This window comes from Vespa mandarinia, chromosome 21 (genome assembly GCF_050613455.1).
Source record: "Vespa mandarinia isolate Hongniang chromosome 21, ASM5061345v1, whole genome shotgun sequence".
In the NCBI taxonomy this organism is placed as follows: Eukaryota; Metazoa; Arthropoda; class Insecta; order Hymenoptera; family Vespidae; genus Vespa; species Vespa mandarinia.
This window is the reverse complement of record NC_140830.1, coordinates 3,107,501-3,127,500: the sequence shown is the minus strand read 5'-3', so window position 1 is coordinate 3,127,500 and position 20,000 is coordinate 3,107,501. Positions and strand designations below refer to the sequence as shown.

The window sequence follows — 20,000 nt, the reverse complement described above, 5'->3', positions numbered from 1 at the left end:
GAGATATCAATCGATTTGTTAACGATTAAATCGCAAAAATGTCATAGAAAAATGGCCACTTACCCGAAGTCGAAGACGCCAGCACAATTAGATGAAATTAAAAGCTAAAAAGAGAATATCAAAGGATAATTCTTTTTCCGATCGTCGTCATTGATAAAGAGATGGTTGTTGTTCAATTATTTCTTACCATTTTGCAGATTTTCTGAAGAAATATTTTAAAAACGTGTACTCTCAAGATTATGGCAGCCATTCGATTACGCGCAACTTGAAATGAGAAATTTTTCAAATATATTTACCTACATCTCCGCTTGGAGGCGCCACTTATGTCCTCACACACGTCAAAATTGATTGGTGTTTCACGTACGTGTAAGCTTAAGGTATTTCCACATGGCGCTTCGATCGACTGCTAACTTGAGAAATAAACGAATGTCGATTCATCTTGATTCTGATTGGTCAATGCAATTAGAGAAGAGGAAATATGCGGTAAGAACTAGAAACGTAATTACTTTGTAAGGTGTTCAAAAAGTACGAAATAAATAAGAAAATAAATGATAAAAAGTCGATCATATTGTAATTTCTTTTATTCGTATCGAAATTGTATATTCGAAGTAAAATTACATCATATTATTAACAATCACAAATTCTATGCACAATGATAAGAATAAGGTTATGAGATTGTTTGATCGTTTAATAAATAAAGATAGAAATTATGGAAATATTGCATCAACTTGCACGTTAAAAGCGATGCATTATTTCAAGTGCAAATACCAAGATGTGACGTAATAGGAAAAGGTAATGAAATCGTGGTAGGATTACCACCAGATTCTAAATATGGGAAAGCCAACAAGAGTAGTCGTCTGTGGAATGAAAGGAGTAGGAAAAACAGCATTGCTAGAACAACTCATATATGGAAATGTTACCCCAAAAACGGTAAGATATTTAGGTTATAATTACAACTTTTCACTTGTTAATACTTTGTTCGATGAAAAGTTATTGAAAATTGTTTCTATGATTTGATAGGAAATTCATCCCACTATAGAAGACATCTATGTTGCTAATATAGAAACGGATCGTGGTACAAAAGAGAGAGTTAGATTTTACGACACCGCTGGTTTAGAATCATTACAAAGCAACGCGAACAATCAACAACTTCCCAGGCACTATCTTGGTTTTGCAGATGGTTATATCTTAGTGTACGACACTACGAAACCAGAATCTTTGGATGTTTTATTTCCATTGAAGAAGGACATCGATAAGAACAAGGATAAGAAAGAAATAACAGTAATAGTTTTAGGTAATAAAACTAATAATGAAAATAAATCTAATAGCTTAGAGAATACATCTAATAAAGCAAGCAATTGGTGTACCAGGGAAAAGGTAAAACATTATGAGATCAATGTAATGGATAGACAAACATTATTAGAACCTTTTGTCTATTTGTCGTCTAGGTTAAATCCACCACCAAACAAAAGTACATTTCCTCAACTGAGTATGGGTAGGAAAATAATTAAAACTGAGACTCCATAAGAAAATTATATCATTTAATTAATTATAACTGATATTTGAAAGTAATTCACTTGGCTGTGGAAATATATCATCGTATTAAAAATATGATATATATATATATATATATATATATATATATATATATATATATATATTATGAGGTATAACAAAACAAAAAAAACTATAATGATATTTAAGTTAATTAAAAAATGTGATCAAGAGTCTAATTGAATACTCTTGATTTAGATTAAGAATATCAAAGTACTTAATTAATTTATCTTTATACAACATGCATTTTAATAAGATCTTCCAAAGTTATATTATGAAATGCGTCATGTATAATATTGATTAATGACATGGTATTTCGCTCAGAGGATCGTATAATCGTTTTTAAACATATTTATCTATTAAGCAATATGGCTTAAAGTACTTAAGTAATACTTTCTATCAGAAATAACAATAGCCAAGCTGAAAGCGTGTTACATGCTAGATATAAACTTTTCTATTACATTTATCACTCATAAGCAGGAAATTACCATTCTATTGGTTTTACCAGCTCCTGTAAACTTATATCTGTGTTAAAAACATAATCCCAAATTTTACTACTAATACCGAAACCTATAAAGAATAAAACATTAAATGTTTATGTTTAAGAATAAAACATAAAACTCATGCTGTGTGAATAAGAAAATGAAACGCAAAAAAAAAACATTACCTTCATCATGATGCGAGAAATGATGATAATTGTGATATCTCTTCAAATCGTAAAAATATGTTTTGGCATTAGGTTTACCATAATGCAAATAATAATGCATTAAATCGTAACACAAGTATCCTATGAAAAATGAAGAAACATTTAGGTTTAGATTATTTATTTAAATTTATTTAATTTATATCATATAGTGCGTTTAATTATACGTATAGGGAAATTATTATACTTCACCTGCAACAGTTCCAGCACTAATAAAGTTGGCTATAAAATCAGGAAATATCGATATGTACAATTTCCATATGCCAATTGCTATGATAATACCAGCTATAGGTGGAAATACTAATCTTTGACCATCAAAAGGTGCCTAGTATCAATAAAAACAAAAGGGAATCTATAAATTTATATTTAAAAAATATATATATTTATATATATATATATATTACATATACATTTATATATTTATATATACATATATATATATATATGTGTGTGTGTGTGTGTGTGTGTGTGTATCGAAAGAATTGATAGAATACCAAATTAAGTTCGTAACTTCCTGTTCTAAGAAAGGCAACAAACTGACGCTTCGTATGATTCATTTTATGTTTGACATAATTCAGTGAGTTCGTTGAACGTACGTTTGCATACTAAATTATCTTTCAAGAAACGTGTCTACGTTATTTACAGTCTTTCAACTGGTTTGATTAAATCTTAATCGTGACGATGTGAAACGTACGACTATACTTTTAATTAAAAATTTTTATTTACCTTATGATGCAAACCATGAAGAAGGAAATGTAACGTGATAAGTATTTTCGAATTCCCTGGTGGCCTGAAGTGAAACAATTTACGGTGTAACAGATATTCCTCAAATGTCCACAATAATACCCCTCCCGTGAAGGCAAGGAGGCCTTCTAATAAAGAAAAAACTAAAAACGAAGGCTGCATATGTAATTTTTTTTATCGTGTCTTTTAAACATGTGTTTATCATGTTTTATCTTTTTTTTATTTTCTTTTTTTTTTTCCTTTTTTTTTCTTTTTTTAGTCGTAATTTCATAAAGTGTAATTAGATGACTCGAAGTGAAAGAATGCATAAATGGTATGAAAATTTCTTTTCTTTTTTTTTTTTTGAATTTAATAAGAAGGTCGCATGAATGATCCAAACTTCTTTTTCCTTCTCGAATCTTTCTTCTTTGAATAAAATAAAAAATTTTTTTTTTTTTTTATTTGAAACATAGAGAAATCGTGAGTACTTACTTGGAAATTGACGAGTAATGCTTAGACTAAATCCCGTATAGAGAAAATATGCACAAATAGGGATCCATACGATCGGTATCATGTACCATGGTGTGATTGTTAAAAATTCCAATATATTTGATTGAAATAATCGTATCGGTCGGTTTACCGGTAGATTCACCCATTGCCAATATCGATCACTTAACTTGCCCACTTGACTTAATAAAGGTGTGTTCCAATCTATCAAACTCTAAGATAATTCTTTAATTAAATCTTTTTTCTTTTCTATACGTATATATACACATATAAACACACACGTATTTTTGATTGTTTTTTCTCAGAATTGATAATTGATAGGATTTTCATAACGTTACTGATTATACATTATTTAATTTAATGGTGCTCTATAAATAAAATGAAATTTTTTTTGTTTCTTTTTTTTTTTTTTACGAAATTGAACGCTGTCACATAAGCACATGCACACACACACAAATATATACGTATGTATATATCTATTTCGATCATTTTTTTTTCTCAGAATTGATAATTGATAGGATCTTTATAAAGTATTGATTGCACACTATCTATTATAACAGTAATCAATGAACAAAATGATATTTCTTTTCTTTTTATTTTTGTTCGATTTAACTCATTTGAAGAACAAAATTTGAACGGACGAAACTCACGCGTATATTGCAGAAAAAATAAAAAAGAAAAAGAAACAAAGAGAGAAGATTGATGGGATAAATTGGTCTATTAAATTATTCTCGGAATTAAAAGCAAAAATAGCATGGAGTGTATAGAACAGAAAATTACTATCTTTTATATTAGATTGTTGCGTAATTACTATTGTATTTCATGTTTTATAATCATACATTCTTCTTTTTTTCTTTTCTCTGTTGTTTTCTTTTTTTTTTTTTTTTTTCTTCATTTTTTTTTTCTTCACGTTCGAAATTAACAAAAAATCATAGACTTTAATCGAATCAATTTTATCAATTGAATTAATGAAATTCACCCCGCGCCCCTCCCAAAGAAAAAAGGACGAATGACGTCACATTGTGATACGGAATATTATTAATCAATTATTATTCATACTCGTGTCGTTTAATTATAAAAATATCATTGAATCATTTCGCCGAGATTCTTTGAATTTATTTATTAGAAATATGTAGGTAAAATTATTAATTAAAAGAAAGAAAAAAAAAAAAAGTAAAAAAGAAAAGAAAAATAATGTCGCAATAATGATAGAAATTCTTTGAAGAATTTTTTAATGAAACTTACCTCAAGCTCGTCGTATTTGTTTTTATTATCCAATGCATATTCATTAAACAAATGGAAAGCCGCATCCGAATGTGGATATTCTTTTAAAACACGATCCAAATGTTTTTCCTTGTATGAACTAAGTATCTTTTTACCACCCGGATGATAATTTAAAAATCCACGAATATCGTAAATACGTCCTTTGTATTTAACTATAAATTTCTTCTTCTTTTCTGTTTCATCGTCAGATATAAAACGTCTTCTTCCGTCTTGCGATTCTTTGGCAATAGCATCATCATCATCATCATCATCGTCATCATCATCATCATCAACAATATCATTGTCAGATCGAAATCTTTCAATATTACGCAACTTAACGGAATTATGTTCGTTTAATATAACATCGACAGTACTTTTTGTTTCGTTCATAACGAGTTTTGATATTTTAATTCTTTATTAAAAAAAGACTTCTTCTTTTTTCTTTTTTTTTTTTTTTATAAATTCAAAATCAATGAAAGTATGTATTGCTTAACCACAGAGATTAGACAATGTTAACACGCCAGTCACGCACATACTACACCACGTTCTACGCCTACCTTGTTAAAAGCCTCATAGATAAGATTTCACAGGCGGCATTACGTGAACGTTCCGATTATAATCGTACTTCATCGCTAAATTTAATATTATCATCGATATGTAACCGTTCTCTTTTACTTCGTGATTTTTGATATTAATGAACATAATTCTTTCTCTCTCTCTCTCTCTCTCTCTCTCTCTCTCTCTCTCTCTTTCTCTCTCTCTGTCTCTTTCAGTCTTTCTCTCTGTCTCTCTCTCTTTTTCTCTCTGCGTGTATCTCTATTTTTCTCTTTCATTTTTGTACTCTGTAATAAACGTAACACAACAAGCGTAACGTATTATTTATCGTCCTTGTAACAGAACAGTTTTACAAACGAATAGTTTTGCACATATGTTTATTGAAATACCATTGCATATTTAACACGAGTACGTAATATAATAGCTCATGAAGTACATCGTTTCAAGTACTCTACGTTTTTCCTTTTTTTTTTTCCTTTTTTATTTTATCTATTCTATTTTCTTTTCTCTTTCCTTTTTTTTCCGATATAAAAGAATACCATTCATGTGTTTTTTCTTCTTCAAACTTTTTAATACTTAAACATACAAATTATTTAATAAACATTGTTTACGGTAGTTGAGATATTGCGAATTAATTGAACGATCATTAAAACGATAGTATAAAGATAAATGTTACCGATAATAGACGCGTATGTAAATAGATCTCTGAAAGATTGTGTATATAATGTCATTCTAGAATGAATCAGTCTGATATAGTCGGCTTTTCTCTAATAAATATTTGACAAAGATTTCAAAAACCATTTAAATTTATTTATCCAACTGGATTTATTTTTTGAGTTAAGAAAATGAGTGGTCGCGTCAAATGCGAGTCAGTGAGAAAAAATTGATTTCGAGTTCAAAAAAAAAAAAAAAAGAAAAGAAAAGGAAAAGAAAAAATAAGAGAAAAAAGATAAGAAAAAGAACATTAAACGGAATATTGTTAACATGCCTTCCTTTTTAGCAAAAAAAAACTTGACCTTGCATCTTTTTGCACATTTACAATGTTAATTGCTACAACGTTTGATTATTCATATTTTAATGCTATGATTGAATATTTACATAACCAGTTGGACTTAAGTATCACGTTAATACCGATATATCGATTTACGAATAATTATCGATCGTAAAAGAAATAAAAGAGAAGAAAAAATTATTTACAATCATATATGTGTATATATATATGTATACATATATATATATATATATATATATATATATATATATATATATATATATATACATGCGCGTGCACGATATTTGCGTTTGGATTAATCATACTTTTATATCGTCATCAAGTGTTATTATTTATATAATCAGTATTATTATTTATATAATCAGAACACCAGTATTACATCGATACGGAATAATTAATGATTTTTAAGCATTATATTAAGGACGAATTTTATTTGACGAATTATAGAGAAGGGCAAAGGGAGCGTGGGGGACGCGAAAAATTAATTTAAAAGGATAAAGGAAGAAAAAAAAAAGCACAAAAGATATGTATCTTTTGTCTCCAATAAATAAGCTTTTATTCAAACACTTTGAATTATTGTATACAATACGTCCTAATAATCGATCTATGTCGAATGACTAATTTTTTATCGTATAGCGAAGAAACTCGAGGTATTCTTTCTCGCTCTCTCTCTCTCTCTCTCCCCCTCTCTCTCTCTCTCTCTTTTCTATCTTTAAAATAATAATTGAAAAAGGAAATAAACAAACAAGTTATAGGGGAAAAAAAATAAAAAGAAAATAGAATGAAAAAAGAAATTAAAAAATGAGCATTCGGGCCGATCAAAGAAAATTCGTATATATACAAATACTGTGAGATTTATGTCTATATTAAGATATATTATTATTATTATTATTATTATTATTATTATTATTATTATTATTATTAATATTATTATTCTTATTATTATTATTATTATTATTATACATAATGTTCGGGCATTAAAAAATACATCGACGGTTTTAACTGTTCTCTCTCTCTCTCTCTCTCTCTCTCTCTCTCTCTCTCTCTCTCTCTCTCTCTCTCTCTCTCTCTTTCTGTTTCTCTTTCTGTCTTGTCGATATTTATAAAATGTTTGTCAGACTTAGAATGCGTTTGATAAATCGCTCTCTATTTCTCGAAAAAGTCGATATTACGGAATTCGTGATAACGATAAGATCTTATCTTTTTTATCTTTCTTTTTTGGTTTTCTTTTTTTCTTCTTTTTTTAGTTTCCCCTTCCATCGAAATAATTATTTATCAACTTGCCCATAAACGAACATATCATTTTACGTAATTTTATTTCTCCTTTTTTTGCATTTTCTTTGTTTCTTTTTTTTTTATTTTCTTTTTGACGAATTCAAATCCAAAAAATATTTCCACAGGATAAATAACACGAAAAATTATATTTCCCTGTTTAATCCGCAGTAATATTGATTTATATAAATATATATATATATATATATATATATATATAAATATATATATATTTAATCGGTTCTCTCTTTTCTATGAAGCCGACAATCTTATCTATTTGCAAACATATATGTACATAACGTTAGTACGCTCCTTTTCCCGTTTCTTCCTATTGATAACTCGAGATAAGAATAGAATGTTACTCGACATTCTTTTTTTTTGTTTGTAGTTATATATTTAAAAAGAGGCCAATAATTATTTTATATTCGGTTCGGTTCGTTCGACTGATTCGTTCGAGAAAAAAAAAAAGAAAGAAAGAAAAAAAAAGAAAAAGAAAAGAGAAGAAACATCAGAAAAATTAGAAAAATAATGAAAGATATATAGGGATAAAATAATAAATGAGAAAAATGAATTTTAGTCGAAGACCGTTTCGATTGTTATTAATTCGGAGGCAAGCCTCGCTAAAACTAATCATCTAAAATTTTAATCTTTGGTAATATTAGGTATAGTTTAATACGGATAGAGTAACGCGATCGACGACCTTTTCTTTTTTTTTTTTTTTTTGATTTATTTATTCTTTTATTCTTTTTTTCGTTTTTTCTTTTTTTTATTTTCTAATCTTAACGCCTCGTTGTACGATCCAAACGCATTTTACTGGGGCTAGTGCATAGCCGAACTAATTGGAAGTAAGTTTAGGAACGATGCAGTTTTTCATTGGGATATTTTCGATCGATATTTTCTTTTGTCCCTCCCGATTTGTCCTCTATTCTCTTTTTTCTTATTTTTTTTTTGTTCCTTTTTCAAAATCTTCTTCATCTTCTTTTTCTTCTTCTAATTTTTTAGAATTCTCTTCAGAAATTCGTCGTCTCATTTGATCCGTCTCTGTGCTTTGATATTACGTGTACATATATACATATAGGTAAAGTGTTTCAAGTCGATTAGGATGACCAAACAGACAATGATTTATTATTTGAGATAATTCAAATCGATTCATATCATTAAATTTCATACAATCAATATCATTCGAAAATTTTTCTTGACAATATGACAAAATGATCTTGATCATCCTAATACGGATTATACAAATAATCATGATTTCAAACAGCTGGACCAGCCAAATAACATCATATTTGTGATTTTTTTTTCTCCTTCCTTCTTACTTCTTTTTATTTCTTGTTTTTTTTTTTCTTTTTCTCCATTTTTTTGTTTCTTTTCATATATATATATATATATTCCAAACAAATATCAGACAATAAAATATATTTTTGACAAACGTTTCGAAGCCTATCAAAGCGTATTCATAAGAATTATTTATTTAATTAGCTTTCACTTAAAAAATATAGATAAAAAACAAACGAAGTATACTCTCGCTTAATCATTCGTTCTTTTCTCTCTCTCTCTCTCTCTCTCTCTCTCTCTCTTGTTTTTTATTCTTTTTTTGTCTCTTCTTTTCTTTTTTATTATTAAAAATACGTACTTATATACGTCTTTTAAAAAACAAAAATTGAAAATCCAAATAACACATACGTCGGCTTTTTGCTTGCATTGTCTAATATTAAAAAGTATACTTTATACATACATTAATATATATATATATATATATATATATATATATATATATTTACTTAGATTTTTGTATCTAATATCTATTGCCAAATATACTTAAAATACGTTTCGTGCCACTCTCGTTAAATGGCAGTTTCGTTCCGTTGTAATCGTCTCTTTCTTAAAACGCCATGAAAATAATTATAATGATAATCGAAGAGCGAGGATTTTAAGTTTAAGATCAAAAAAGGCCGGCCGCTGATCTAAAAACTTTCTTTTTCTTGTTTATCTTTTTTTCTCTCTTTTTTGCCTTCGATTTCTACCTCTGTTTCCTTTTCGCTGCCTAGTTCTATCTTCGAAAATTCAGGGACATATTTTTCTTGCCTTTATTTTTTTTTCTTTTTTTTTTTACGATTTTCGATCGAAACAAATCTCCCGTTTTCGTTATTCTAATTCGCTGAATTGATTACTTTTCTTATTAATTATTAGTCGGACAATTATTAGTTTGCACGCTATTTATTCTTTTGTTGTTGTTGTATCTTTTGTAATTTCTATAAATTTCTTTCTTTTCTTTTTCCTTTTTTTTTTTTCTTTTTTTTTTCAACAGCATCTACTTGCCCTGTTTATAAATTTCATTCTACGTGATCCACTTGAGAGATCAAAATATATACGATATTGTCGATTGATCGATGCCACACGTGGCTATTGATCTTTCTCTTTTTCCTTTTTTCTTTCTTATTTTCTTTTTCTTATTTTTTTTTTTTGTAGGTTTATTCTTTCTCACGTCGATCGAAAAATAATTTAAATATTTCAAATAAATTAGAGACAGAAATTTGAAATTCGAGATTTTCAATTATATGATTAATTGGAAATAAATCATCAGAGAAATTGAGACAAGTGCTCCATTACATAGATAACATAATTCGCTCTTATCTAAATTTTATTTTCTGATCACTCTCTCTCTCTCTCTCTCTCTCTCTCTCTCTCTCTCTCTCTCTCTCTCTCTCTCTCTCTTTCTCTCTTTCTCTCTCTCTAAACTATTGCTCTTCGAATTCCTATATTATTTATTTGCATAGTGTCCTCTCTCAAAAATAAAAAAAAAATAAAAATAGGAATAAATAAAACAAAAAAAGAAAAATACACGCACATGCACGCATATACGCACGCACACACACACACACACACACACACGCGCGCGCGAAAAAAAAGAAAAGATAAAAAAAAAACAAACTTGACGGAACAACTCGCGTAATTATTTTCCTCGTGAGCGAGAGTGAGAAAACACATTTTCGAATATGAAATTACTGTTTCATCTATTTTCTAATAGAAGAAACTTGTTGCTCGTCCGTATACGAGCATATTCGATATCATACGATCTCTCGATATCATGCGGTCTCTCGATCGATACGAGCGAGCGAGCGAGCGAGCGATATTCAAACGGTCTCTTCCTAAATCTTCGTCCACGAAGATCGAAGATCTAAATCTCGTTCTTTCATTCTCTGAGGAAGCACGAGATCCGTTTTTATTCTTTTCCTTTTCTTTTCTTTTTTCTTTTTTTTTTTTTTTTTTTTTTTTTTTTTATTCATATCGCATTATTTATTATTTATTATGTACATATTTAATTAAACGTGCTTTCACGTTTCCTACTTTCCCTCTTTCCTTCGTTCTTTCTTTCTTTCGTGCTTTCTTACTTCCTTGCTTCTTTTCTTTCTTTCTTTCTTTCTTGCTTGCTTGCTTGCTTCCCTTTTTTCTTTCTTTTTTTCTCACTTGCTTCCTTTTTTCTTTCTACCTTTCTTTTCTTTCTTTCTTTTCTTCTCTCTATCTCTCTCTCTCTCTCTCTCTCTCTCTTTCCTTTCTTCCTATCTTCTTATTTTCTTTCTTTCTTTCTTTCTTTCTTTCTTTCTTTCTTTCTTTCTTTCTTCCTTCTTTCCCCTTCCTTTCTCTGTTTTGTTTTTGTTGTTTTTTCTTCCTCTATTTCATTTGTTTGTAATAAAACGTAAGGAACGCATCCTAAATGCGACGCGTTCAAAATTCCATTGCTTCCATTTTGAAAGCTCTACCCTGAAGCTTATTTGGAACGATCTTTGTTATGGGCGGTGCACTATTGTTGTCGTCGTCGCTATTAACATCCTCGTCCTCCTCGGGAAAATCTTCTAAACGATCGTGATACTCGTCCAACTGAAAGAAAAATAATATTTATCGATCGGTTCCTTTTTTTCGTCTTAATTATTTTCTTCTTTTTTATTTTTCTTCTTTTTTTTTTTTTTTTTTTTTTTCTTTTTTTTTTCTCGCAACTAAAGCAAGAACAACTCTGGCTACAAGCCAAAGCTCGAATTGATTGAACGAGTGTATTGGATACGTTTGTGTCTGTGTCTATGTCGTCTGTGTGTTGGCGTATATGTGTACGTCTATATTAACTCGCAAGATCACTTTACAAATTGAACATTATCTCTCAACTATTCGCGATTGAGTTCATTCCGTTCTCATTGTACTTGTACAAGTATTATTTTATTAACATTTTCTTTTTTTCTTTTTGTTTTTTATTTTATTATTCATTTTATAATATTCTTGTTTTTCTCGTTTTTTTTTCTTTTTTTTTTCTTTTTTTTTTTAGTTTTCTTCACATTATTATATCTGATATTGTTTGATTATCGTGTGGTGGTGGTGGGGGAGGCGGGGAAATCTTTCTATATATTGTAAAAGCTTTTTATAGAATGATATTGTTCTTTCTAAAAACAATTTCGTACGTTTTTATATTTCTGCGTGTGTATGTACGTGTTTGTGTGTGTTTGTTTACGCGTCGATAAAAAACAACTAAGAGATTTTTTGTTATCTTGATAAAATATAAATTTTCGCGTATAGAAAGAACAATATCATATGTTGGCACCTGTGTACCTAATATACTAAATAAATCCGTGCAAAATTTGCTTTTACATCATAGATATTCCACATTACTAATCCTAATAAACGGGATATAACAAACGAAACTATAAAATCATTTAATCAGATTAATAATGAAAGAAGAAGAAGAAGAAAAAAAGTCAAATCAAGTGCATTCTCAAATATTCATCTACGACGGACTCACATGTGATGCAGCTACGGGAGATATCGACCTTAGCCGACCACAGACAGAGACATAGAGGAAGCTTACCTATAACTGCAGATCATACTGTTCAGCTTGAACACATCGGACACTATCTCGAATTGTTCACCACGAGAGAATTTAAAAAGAAAGAGGATAAAAAAAAGAAACCAAAAACGAAAAAGACAAAAGAATTCCAAAAGTTTTCGATAAATTTATCTTCCATTATAAAAATGTCCGATATTAAAAGAAGAAAAAACAGAGAGAGAGAGAGAGAGAAAGAGACAAAAAAAAGATCGCCTCATAAAATCCGAAAAAGATTTCATCGATTTAATGTAAGATTTAAGAGATTATTAAAAAAAAAAAAGAAAAAAAAGTATAACGATTAGATGAATGATACATTATCGAAAATATCATAGATCATTTTTTTTAATCCTTTCTCAATATTACAATTACTTTCCAAGCATTGAAATCGTCGTCATCCCAATTTCTGTTCCACAGTTGATTTAAAATCGACCGAAATGAGGTGATCCAAATAAAAGAGAGAGAGAAAGAGAGAGATGAAATTGGGACGATTCGAATGTGTGTCACGGTTGGTAAGGCTTTAAAAAATTTTATATAACTAGGTTATATATATATATATGATCTGAATTTTCAATCCAATCGGATATGAGTGTTTTCTTACGGAATCCTAATTTACCGTAATTTATTACTTTTTAACGTCGGATGTAAGGGGGAAAAATAAAAAGAAAAAATAAACAAAGAAAACAAAGACAGCAACGAGAAAGAAGAAAAATTGTATTTATGTAGAAAAAAAAAAAAGAATCCTCCCTCGTGATGTACAAAACGAGTTATTCGTGTAGACATAATTATTTTTGAAAATGAACGAAAAGAAAATTTATGGAATGTGATCGCATGGGAAACGGATGATTAGAGTTTACAGAAACTGTTGAAAAAAAAAAAGAAAGAAAAAAGAAAAGAAAATACAGAAGAAGAAAAAGAAAGACGAATGGTTTCGAGCTTGATACGATCGATTTTTTTTTATTGACGATTCATTCTCAATCTATATCATCCCGTCGCAAATTATTTTTTGTAACTATTGAAAATATTAATATATAATATTATATTCATTCGTTTCGCGTTCCGTTTTGTTTATTCGTTGGCACGAACCTCGGATACGAAATATCAAGCGCCATTGTTTCAATTGTCACGGATTGCATCCAGTGTGCGATATAAACGTTTCTCTGATAGAAGGGGTCCGTCCCCTATTCTCTTCTGCTCGGTTAGTGAGTTAAGTGTTAACACGCGAATGCCACGCTTGTAAACTATTCCGTGAGAAACATCTAAACTGATCCTCTTCAATCTTTTTAATGCAATTTTTCTTTTTTTTTTTTTCTTTTTTTTTTTTTTTCTTTTTTCTCCTTTCTATCTTTTATCATAAACGTCAATTATTTTCTCGTCTTATCCCTTTCGACATTTTCACAGGTACGAGTTTTATTAATTAAAAAAAAAAAAAATGTATACGATTAAATATTCAAAAATTAATTTATATTAGACAATTATCATGATCTAATAAAATTTCTGTGCAATTAATAATCTTGTAAATTGATCGCCGAGTATACTTTAAGAAAATAAATTTCATTATATTAGAAATTAATTTACATCAGGTTTTCTAATAGTTATATAATTTCTAAGGTATTAATGATCTCTCTATTTCACTCTCTCTCTCTCTCTCTCTCTCTCTCTCTCTTTCTCTCATTATATGAAAGGAATTGATGGATAAAAGTTCAAAGTCAAGGTTGATATAGGTTGAACGTGTTCGTGTTATTGAACTTTATGACGTTGGACATCGTCATTACTTGTTGTTTGACGTGTTCAAATCGTAGATAGTTTATGAAGAGTTTGACGATCGTTATTGGTTGACGCTTAAATCGGTTTATAACTTTTCGACTTAAATCAATTCGATAATAGTTCATTGCTTTAACTATAAACTTGGAAGCGTATTTCTAATCGTCTTGTTTGGATTCGTATCATAGTAACCAACGTCATTTATGATTATGGTTAACAGAGAAGATGAAAATTATTTACTAAATTTGATAATAATTATTATTTCATTTGGATCGTTTACAGTCACGAAGTTTATACGAATCATAAATCTTTCTCTCTAACTTTCTATTTCTAGAAACGGATATTTTTAAGTATGGAAGTGAGAGAGAGAGAGAGAGAGAGAGAGAGAGATAGAGAGATAAAGAAAGAGAGAATGTAGCGTGAATGACGTAAGAAATTCGACTGCTCCGAATCGCATTATCGATTAAACACACAGTATGAAATATATTTCGTATCCGTACCATTTGACCTTTTCTTTTCTCATACTTTTCTCAAGTATATTTATATAGTCGAGATAAAAATTTGATAAATTTTATCGATTGTTTACCTCGAGAAAATTCTAATATTACTTTTCTTTTCTTTCCTTTTTTCTTTCTTTGTGTTTTTCATTGATTACTTTTGCAGCTCGAAAACACCAGAGAAAATAGTCGAGTTGAAAGCAAAAAAAGAAAAAGAAGAAGAAGTAAAGGAAAAGAGAAAGAGAGAGAGAGAGAGAGAGAGAGAGAGAGAGAGAGAGAGAGAGAGAGAGAAAGACAAAATTATTTTGTCAATGAGACGAGGTTGTGGTGTAAGGGAAGACAGAAAAAGCTACATTTTTGTTCTCTCTTCGCAGTTGAATGAAATATATAAATAATAGATACAATCAACTTACATCAACGTCACCCATCATTTCCTTAGTCGATACGGTCGTGTCGATCCGACGAATGCTACCCTGATGAATGTCCACGTCGAGTTTTACACATTGGAATACTCTAAGTAGAAAAACTATTGGTATCGGTGCAATACCGGCAACAATTATACATGCTGCAATAGCTAAGACCCAGCCTGGATAAGCTGTAGATACTGCTATACCCTAGAAAAAGAAAAAAAAATATATATATATATATATATATTAATTGTTATTAGAGCTGTGATAGGAAAAAAAGAAAGATTAAAAAAATTCCATGTGTTTGTTCATAAAAGAAAAACGAAAAAAAAAAAAGAAAAAATATTATCTACATTTTCTTGGATATATTCAAACAGATGGCCATTATCAGGTATATTTACAATATCGATTTTAAAGTTCACTGTAAAAGGCATAGATAAATGACTGATCTATAAATTGTTTCGCTCATGACTAAAAATAGTAATGGCCTTAAATGAAAATTGATTCGTTTAAAATGAATTAATGATCGTATTTGTCAATAAGTTACGATCGAATAAATCGATGTAATATACAAAATAATGAAATTCAATTGATTATATGCTTACCAACGTTGCATTCCATGCTGAATATTCTGGTTTCTTGATAAACATAGAAGCAATGCTGGAGATCAGTATGCCAACCATGATTATAGGCGCGAGAAATCTCCATGTAACTTGCCAATAAATACCAGGCCTATAACCTGTCATTTCTTCGATGTCTTTCGTGAATCTAATAAAATATTCGTCAAAGATATATACATACATATATATATATATATATATACATAAAAGATAATAACAGATATGTTTTATATCGATCGAATAAGGATCGATGCCCTCTAAACATTTCTCACGGATAAAAATACGTGGTTATAGTGATAATGTTATAGTGATAATGTTATAAAAATGAATATAAACTTACTTTTCGTGGCCGTAGACAAAGATGACCGATATCATTTCCATAAGTGCGACCATAACGAGGCCAATGGTACCAGCAAAACTGTCGAACATTTTCAACCAGTATTCTCCTGCGCCGGTACAGAAGATGAGGCCGACGAAGAAACAAACGATACATACTACGCCTAAAATAATTTAAAAAAAAAAAAAAAAGAAAAAAAAAAAGAAAAAGAAATACGAAGGATATCGTCATTTAGATCGATTGATTGGCGGGAAAAAAATGTGTATGAAAACAGGAAAAAAAAGAAGAAAAAAAAGAAAGAAGAGAACAAAAAAAGAAAAGAAAAAAGAAGTAATAACTTACCTGTTATATACTGTTTCTTTATTCTCTTGAATAGATCAATGTCAAAGATTACGCACAACATTCCTTCCATAATACCAATTTGTGAGCCAAGTCCAAGGGCCAAAAGCATTAGGAAGAATATACAGGACCAAAATGGTGCACCTGGAAGCTCGACGATCGCTTGAGTGAAGATTATAAAGGCCAATCCAGTACCTTCGGCAGCCTGAAAATCAATGGTCGAAGGTTTCGTATCATATAGAAATGAAATCGATCGGTACACGATATAAATTTAGAATAAATCGATTCTTGAATATTCTTGATACTCACGTTATTCAGTTGTTCGCTCATACTACATCTATCCAAGGTCAAATTCGCAGTCGAAATATTGAACGTATTTAGAACGTTTTCGTAATCGTCAGTCGTTGAATTTGCAAATAGAAGACCATGCTTGATCAGCGAGGCCTTATTGCTGAAAACAACGAAAAGTTATATTTTTTCCCTAGAACTTCGAGTATCTCTTTGCCTGTTCAATCTGTCGCACGTCGTCTTTGAATATAACACAAAACGAAAAACCAAACCGGCAGTACCTCTAGTTCAGTTGTTTTTTTTTTATCTCATATTTTCCCCTCTTTTTTCCTTTTATTATATTCTTTTTATTTTTATTTTCTTTCTTTCTTTTTTTTTTATTTTATTTTAAAACAGATAATTTTTTTTCTTTTGTTTCTTTTTTCTTTTTTTTTTTTTTTTTTTAAGAGAGAGAATTTTTTCACACAAGTGCAAATGTTCTTATCTCGAAAATTCACATTACTTTCGGTATACTATAGATAATTTCATTTATCGCAATATATATATATATATATATATATATATATATATATTCTTAATTGCTAGTTTTCTTTTTCCTTTTTCTTTTTCTTTTTTTTATATCCCCGAACGTATTAAAGATAAAAGAACTTCAGTAGAATTTCATTAGACATTAATATTTTATTTTAAAAGCATTATTGTGCGTATTCCACGAGTGTGTTATGAATTAAAATGAAGAGGGAAAAGGGCTCTTTGTAGACCGTTATTGTTATCTTTCTCTTTTTGTTTCTTTTTTTTTTTTCTTTTTTTGTTGATTCCGTTTTTTCTTTTCTATATCGTAACATAAATTTCATCGAAAATATTTTTTTCTCTATCGGATTGTTTAACGATGGTGAAAAAAAAAAAGAAAAATAAAAGAAGAATCGTTTGCCTTTGTAAAATAGATAGTCGTAAGATCGTGCAGAAAAAAAGAAAAGAGAAAATAAAAAGAAGGAAAGAAAAAAAAAAAAAAGAAAAATAAAAAAAATAAAAGTGGGTGCATCCCTTTATCATCTCTCCTTTTCCCTCTCCTCTTACCTCTTCGTCGTTGCAACGTTTTAATTACAACGTCGATGTGTCTTCCATTTGGCAAGGTTCCCGCGAATGTCGAGATGATGAGAGATAGAGAGAGAGAGAGATACGATATACATATGTAGTAATAAACACGACGAATTTCTTTTCGAGCGTAAGCGACAACGTAGGCAAGGAGCACCCGTACTTGGCTGTTAAGGATAGATAAGAGCTCGCGATGAGTGCATCTTGTTAAATCGTTATGAAAACCTTTTTTCTTTTTTTCTTTTTTTTTTTTGTTTTTTTTTTTTTTCTTTTCTTTTCGATATCTTACAATCTCGAACCGACTTTAAGAACACGCGTAATGAACGAACAATTCGATCTTAATGATAACTGTATAATTAATAAAATCCTTTTTTTCTTTTTCTTTTCTTTCTTTTTTCTTTTCTCTAAAGAAGAGAATTTCTTTAAAGAAAACAAAAAAATGTGATGCGAATATTTCTCATATTTTTCTTTTCTTTTTTTCTTTTTTTCTTTTTTTTTTTTTTTTTTTTTTCTTCAATTCATTATAAACATTTCCTATCATTGAAACAGAGACAATGGACGGACAATTGAGTCGTTGTCGGTTGATGATAATTCATGCACATGCTTTTTTGCTCTTTTTCTTTGATTTTTATTTTTTGTTTTTTTAATTTAGGACTTCTTTTTTGTTTTTTTTTTTTTTTTTTTTCTTTCTTTCTTTTCATTTGTTTTTTTTTTCAAGTAATTATAATAATCCCCGTAATGTCTATATCGAGATGATCCATTCCGATCGTTTTTGTTTCGAAACTATATTCCTACTACGCATCTTTGTTTTTTTTTTTTTTTTATTTCTTTCTTTTTCGTGGAAAAAAAAAAGAAGTAATGTTTGTCGTGTTATTGTAAACGTCATATCGTACTACCGATAGTTAAAAAAGCAATTTTACTTTCTGACATAGGAATGTTTCTTCCCTTTTATCTATTTTCGTCTTTCTTTTTTATTTCGGCCGAAACCTGATATCTTGCGATTACCTTTCCAGGCACTTGTCCACATTCGACATCGCCTTGAACCCCAAAATGGCGAAAATGACAACGCTCGCGTAAATGGCGGTAAACGCGTTGCACACGCTCACCAGAATCACGTCCCTGACGCAATTGTTGTCGGGCGTATTGTAGCTTCCAAATGCAATCAAGGAACCAAAAGCTAATCCAAAGCTATAGAAGACTTGTGTAGCTGCGTCAAGCCAGACGGTAGGCTCCAATAATTTCTCGACCTTTACATCAGATAGAAATTAATTAATTGAAATAAGATCGAATGGGAGTTTCATTTATCTTTTTCTATTTCATTATCCCCTATCCCCAAACTCGAGAACAATTCGATATACCTTTGGCGTATACATGTGTGCCAATCCAGCACTAGCACCTTTCAAAGTTATTCCACGAATGAAGAAGATCGTGAGTACGAGGTAAGGGAACATCGAGGTAAAATAGACTACCTGTAATTGGAAGAAAAAAAAAAGAAAAAAAAAAAAAAAAAAGAAAAAAGAAGAAGAAGAAGAAAAGAAACAATTAAGATTAATATTAATTCGGATTTAGTTTCGAAAAGTTAAAAGTAATTAAAAGGAAATTACCTTGCCCGATGATTGTATCCCCTTCATGACGATAAAGAAGACAACGATCCAACTGAGTAGAAGGCACAGAACGATCCACCACTTGAGAGATTGGCCATCCTCGATCGACGGTGCCGCATCCAGAGTGGTTCTGTACCAAAAGTAAGCGGTCTCAGAGCTCTTGACACATTCTTCTACCGGTATCTCGTCGACCTCCGGGCACTTCGCCCATGGCAGTGGCGCCTGGATTGCGTCAGAATTTCGAAACGGTCACCAAACGGATAAGTTCAATTAAAGGATTACTCGAAAATCCGATCGCAGGCAAAGCTCATCGGATGTGTGCGATTGCGATGACGAGAATTAGGGGGTTACACCAGAGAACACAAATGGTGCGTACTTATCGATAAATATTAATAATGATTAACTATTTAACGAATGGATCTAACGATATGGTATGTATATGCGTAGGTGAATGTTTCTTTTTCTTTTTTTTATTTTTATTTTTTTTTTCTATTCTTCTTCCTCTTCTTCCTCTTCCTCTTCTTACGATTAAATAATGCGTGATTAAAAAAGTATGTGATTAATGTGATTTTTTTTTTCTTTTTTTTTTTCTA

General features: G+C 29.9%; 3 protein-coding genes and 1 long non-coding RNA gene across 8 annotated transcripts in view; 1 reads left to right on the top strand and 3 right to left on the bottom strand.

Moving 5' to 3' along the window:
• The window catches only part of LOC118444051 (uncharacterized), a 207,417-nt gene extending 207,164 nt beyond the window's left edge, over nt 1-253 (bottom strand). The window contains exons 1-2 of the long non-coding RNA XR_014983424.1: nt 188-253; nt 64-104 (exon numbers count right to left, since the gene is read on the bottom strand). This is a non-coding gene — a long non-coding RNA (uncharacterized LOC118444051). The remainder of the gene's footprint in view (nt 1-63; nt 105-187) is intronic.
• Nucleotides 254-463: 210 nt separating this feature from the next.
• On the top strand, nt 464-3,155 carry kappaB-Ras (NFKB inhibitor interacting Ras like 1). Of its 2 annotated transcripts, XM_085663311.1 has the most exons (3): nt 464-930; nt 1,021-1,377; nt 1,449-1,615. In XM_085663311.1, exons 1-3 carry the CDS (start codon nt 832-834, stop codon nt 1,497-1,499), a joined length of 507 nt encoding a protein of 168 aa, XP_085519437.1. In that variant the 5' UTR covers nt 464-831; the 3' UTR covers nt 1,500-1,615. The 2 variants fall into 2 exon arrangements, with proteins under 2 accessions (XP_085519437.1, XP_035727785.1); XM_035871892.2 differs by having other exon boundaries at nt 1,021-3,155.
• Fa2h (Fatty acid 2-hydroxylase) lies at nt 1,985-5,312 on the bottom strand. Of its 2 annotated transcripts, none has more exons than XM_035871890.2 (6): nt 4,733-5,309; nt 3,473-3,701; nt 2,984-3,144; nt 2,450-2,582; nt 2,222-2,341; nt 1,985-2,124 (listed from the first exon to the last, which is right to left on the bottom strand). In XM_035871890.2, the coding sequence occupies exons 1-6, from the start codon at nt 5,138-5,140 to the stop codon at nt 2,039-2,041; spliced, it is 1,137 nt and encodes a 378-aa protein (XP_035727783.1). In that variant the 5' UTR covers nt 5,141-5,309; the 3' UTR covers nt 1,985-2,038. The 2 variants fall into 2 exon arrangements, with proteins under 2 accessions (XP_035727783.1, XP_085519436.1); XM_085663310.1 differs by having other exon boundaries at nt 2,039-2,151; nt 2,186-2,341; nt 4,733-5,312.
• Nucleotides 5,313-8,778: 3,466 nt separating this feature from the next.
• The window catches only part of LOC118444046 (sodium-dependent neutral amino acid transporter B(0)AT3), a 20,584-nt gene continuing 9,362 nt past the window's right edge, over nt 8,779-20,000 (bottom strand). For all 3 annotated transcript variants that reach the window (XM_085663258.1, XM_035871888.2, XM_035871887.2), the window contains 9 exons: nt 19,408-19,629; nt 19,162-19,272; nt 18,809-19,050; nt 16,733-16,874; nt 16,427-16,628; nt 16,088-16,247; nt 15,733-15,895; nt 15,134-15,334; nt 8,779-11,471 (listed from right to left, as the gene is read on the bottom strand). In XM_085663258.1, the coding sequence (XP_085519384.1) occupies nt 11,319-11,471; nt 15,134-15,334; nt 15,733-15,895; nt 16,088-16,247; nt 16,427-16,628; nt 16,733-16,874; nt 18,809-19,050; nt 19,162-19,272; nt 19,408-19,629 (1,596 nt within the window). In that variant the 3' untranslated portion in view covers nt 8,779-11,318. The remainder of the gene's footprint in view (nt 11,472-15,133; nt 15,335-15,732; nt 15,896-16,087; nt 16,248-16,426; nt 16,629-16,732; nt 16,875-18,808; nt 19,051-19,161; nt 19,273-19,407; nt 19,630-20,000) is intronic.

What these genes read in the sequence shown, in the direction of transcription:
- kappaB-Ras (XM_035871892.2), top strand. Translation starts at nt 832, where the DNA reads ATGGGAAAGCCAACAAGAGTAGTCGTCTGTGGAATGAAAGGAGTAGGA. An exon ending in GAAATGTTACCCCAAAAACG is followed by an intron (nt 931 to 1,020) that starts GTAAGATATTTA and finishes ATGATTTGATAG; the next exon opens with GAAATTCATCCCACTATAGA.
- Fa2h (XM_085663310.1), bottom strand. Translation starts at nt 5,140, where the DNA reads ATGAACGAAACAAAAAGTACTGTCGATGTTATATTAAACGAACATAAT. An exon ending in TAGTGCTGGAACTGTTGCAG is followed by an intron (nt 2,342 to 2,449) that starts GTGAAGTATAAT and finishes CATTTTTCATAG; the next exon opens with GATACTTGTGTTACGATTTA. An exon ending in GCGTTTCATTTTCTTATTCA is followed by an intron (nt 2,152 to 2,185) that starts CACAGCATGAGT and finishes ATTCTTAAACAT; the next exon opens with AAACATTTAATGTTTTATTC.